The sequence below is a fragment of the Pocillopora verrucosa genome, chromosome 11 (assembly GCF_036669915.1).
Source record: "Pocillopora verrucosa isolate sample1 chromosome 11, ASM3666991v2, whole genome shotgun sequence".
NCBI lineage: Eukaryota > Metazoa > Cnidaria > Anthozoa > Scleractinia > Pocilloporidae > Pocillopora > Pocillopora verrucosa.
Window position 1 is genome coordinate 19,693,186 of NC_089322.1, and position 2,294 is coordinate 19,695,479.

General features: G+C 40.4%; 1 protein-coding gene across 1 annotated transcript; it reads left to right on the forward strand.

The window, feature by feature from the left end:
• The first annotated feature begins 504 nt into the window (after nt 1-504).
• LOC136284365 (homeobox protein zampogna-like) lies at nt 505-2,090 on the forward strand. The gene is made up of 2 exons (XM_066174602.1): nt 505-985; nt 1,660-2,090. Exons 1-2 carry the CDS (start codon nt 655-657, stop codon nt 1,956-1,958), a joined length of 630 nt encoding a protein of 209 aa, XP_066030699.1. The 5' UTR covers nt 505-654; the 3' UTR covers nt 1,959-2,090.
• The last annotated feature ends 204 nt before the right edge of the window (nt 2,091-2,294 follow it).

A 2,294-nucleotide genomic window follows, 5' to 3' on the forward strand; every position in this document is an offset into this window, starting at 1 on the left:
GAAAGGCCGTCATTCCATAAACTCTCTTTCTCTGCTGAATTTCCATGAGCCCATGCTGATAAGCAAAGCGATATAATATACAATTCTCGAACCCCTTATTATGAGTAAAATAACCTTGCATGTCCTCACCAAGCCCCATTTCATTCCGTCATTAAACGTAAATGAGTTTTGCATCTTAAAAGTCATTCTATTTACGGACTGGAAAGGCGTGCCAAATGTAATCATCAATCCTCACTGAGTTGTGACGACAGTGGCACTCTTGTAAACACAACGCGAAACCTGTAGATTTTTTTTCATACAGGTTTTCCTCCTAGTAGAAGATTTATCGTCTCAAGAATTAGCAAAGTTTCCTGGTTTATGCACGTAGTATATGTTTTATGACGCGTTTGCGTTAAATAACCTTAAATGTAAAGTTGCGATTGTAGGGAAGGACGTTTTCCCCCACGTCACTGAGTGGGTTGTGACGGCATTTAGGTCATCATGCGACATGCGTGCGTTACATTCCTTAATGAAAGTTTTACTCAGTGATTTTTATTCCCAAAATAGCCCACGCTGAAGAAATATGGATGTATTTAAACTCTTTGGGTTCCTGACTCTCCATAAGAGCATCAAAGCTCTGAGGTACTGCATACCATCTCCTGTAACTCGATTCAAATGGATTTCCGTCACAAAAAGGAACATCTTTCCTTCTCCATCGAGAATATTCTACGAGACGACTTCTCCCGCGGGGTGAGGAATAACAGAGTGAAACTAATGCCACCTAGGTCAACTTTTACGAAGCGTTTGGACAGTGCATCTTTCCAATTGCATGGAGTTCATTATTACAGACCAATGATTGTTAGATATTTGCCCGTTATTTATAAATTGGATGCACGATGTTTACGCTTTAATGAGGGAAATGAACAGAATATAGTGACTCAGAATCCCGCCAATGACAAAGATATTTCGGGTTTCGAGGACGATTCTTCACTTCAACATAAAGAAGGTAATAATTATCTCAAGTCCTCTTGCTTTTTTGATCACTACAGGTAGTGATAATTCTATACCTGCATAGTAATGAAGCGTAACGCCTCTTACTTCTCTGAAACATAATTTGCATAAGCGTTAAATTACATTGTCTGACTAACTCGTTTACAGGGTCACTGGATGAGGGTTTCGGTTCAAAGCTTACTGTTTGTCTACCGTTCCCCTAGTTGCAGAAAAAATATCGTTTCTACACCACTTTGTTAAGACAGAAGGCAAAAAAACAAAAACAAAAAACAAAAAAAAACAAGAAAAGCTTATTATTGAAGGCGGCCGGGTTCCACATTCAAATTCCTCTCGAAAATGAAGTAAAACGGATTTTATTGTGTTCCCTGTGTTCTAGAGGTTTTATGCAACAGTAAACTCGATCGTCAGCCGCTGCTCGGGAAATAAGTTAACGCGTGATGCGAAAATTAACAAGAGGGTTTCAAATTTAATAAACCCCTCCTGGCCTGCTGGCATGGCGACTGATAATGCCGATTTCACATTTGCTCTCGAGGCTTTGTTCTCGGCCAAATATTCAATTCTAGGACAATATCTCAGCCGCAGATAGTGTCAGCGACTTACCAGCCGTTTGAACGGGTTTATTTACCAAATAGGTCAAATATGACTTACATTGTTCCTCTTTACCTTCAGACGCCAAAACAGACGGAAATGGCGATGAAAATCCCAAACCATCTAAGATGGACGTCGGCGAGGACCTGACCCCCAAAAGGAAGCGAAGACACCGGAGCCATTTCACTCAACATCAGCTCCAACATCTCGAAAAATTGTTTTCCCACCAAAAATATCTAACCCGAGACGAGCGCACGCTGTTGGCGAGAGGACTGGAAATGACAGAACTTCAAATTAGAAACTGGTTTCAGAACCGGAGATATATGGAAAGAAAAAGCGTTAAAGAATGCGCGAAACAAGTCAAAGCTAATGAACTTTAAAGACCGATGTGAGTTAGAGAACATTGACGATTTTCGTCGAGGAGCTGCAATTAAAATTAGACATTGCATGAAGAATTTATTTATATAATGGTATAGTTAGGTTATTCAAAGAAATGAAGCAAATGGAAAAGACTTGCTGTTTTATCTCTTTGGTTTATATCAGATCGTTTTCTGAATGATTACATGATTAGGAAACACGAGAAGTAGACAGTAGAAAAACAAAAACACCTCATGAAGCATGAGGACAGACACAAGTTCTCGAGTAGCATCCTTCCGTTCTCCCTCCCTCCCCCCTCCCCTCCCCCCTCCACCACCCTTCCTACAAAACAAAATGGC

Bases quoted from the DNA above. Each gene is read 5' to 3' on its own strand.
- LOC136284365 (XM_066174602.1), top strand. From the start codon at position 655: ATGGATTTCCGTCACAAAAAGGAACATCTTTCCTTCTCCATCGAGAAT. The intron at 986-1,659 runs GTAATAATTATC...CTTTACCTTCAG, and splicing joins TTCACTTCAACATAAAGAAG to ACGCCAAAACAGACGGAAAT.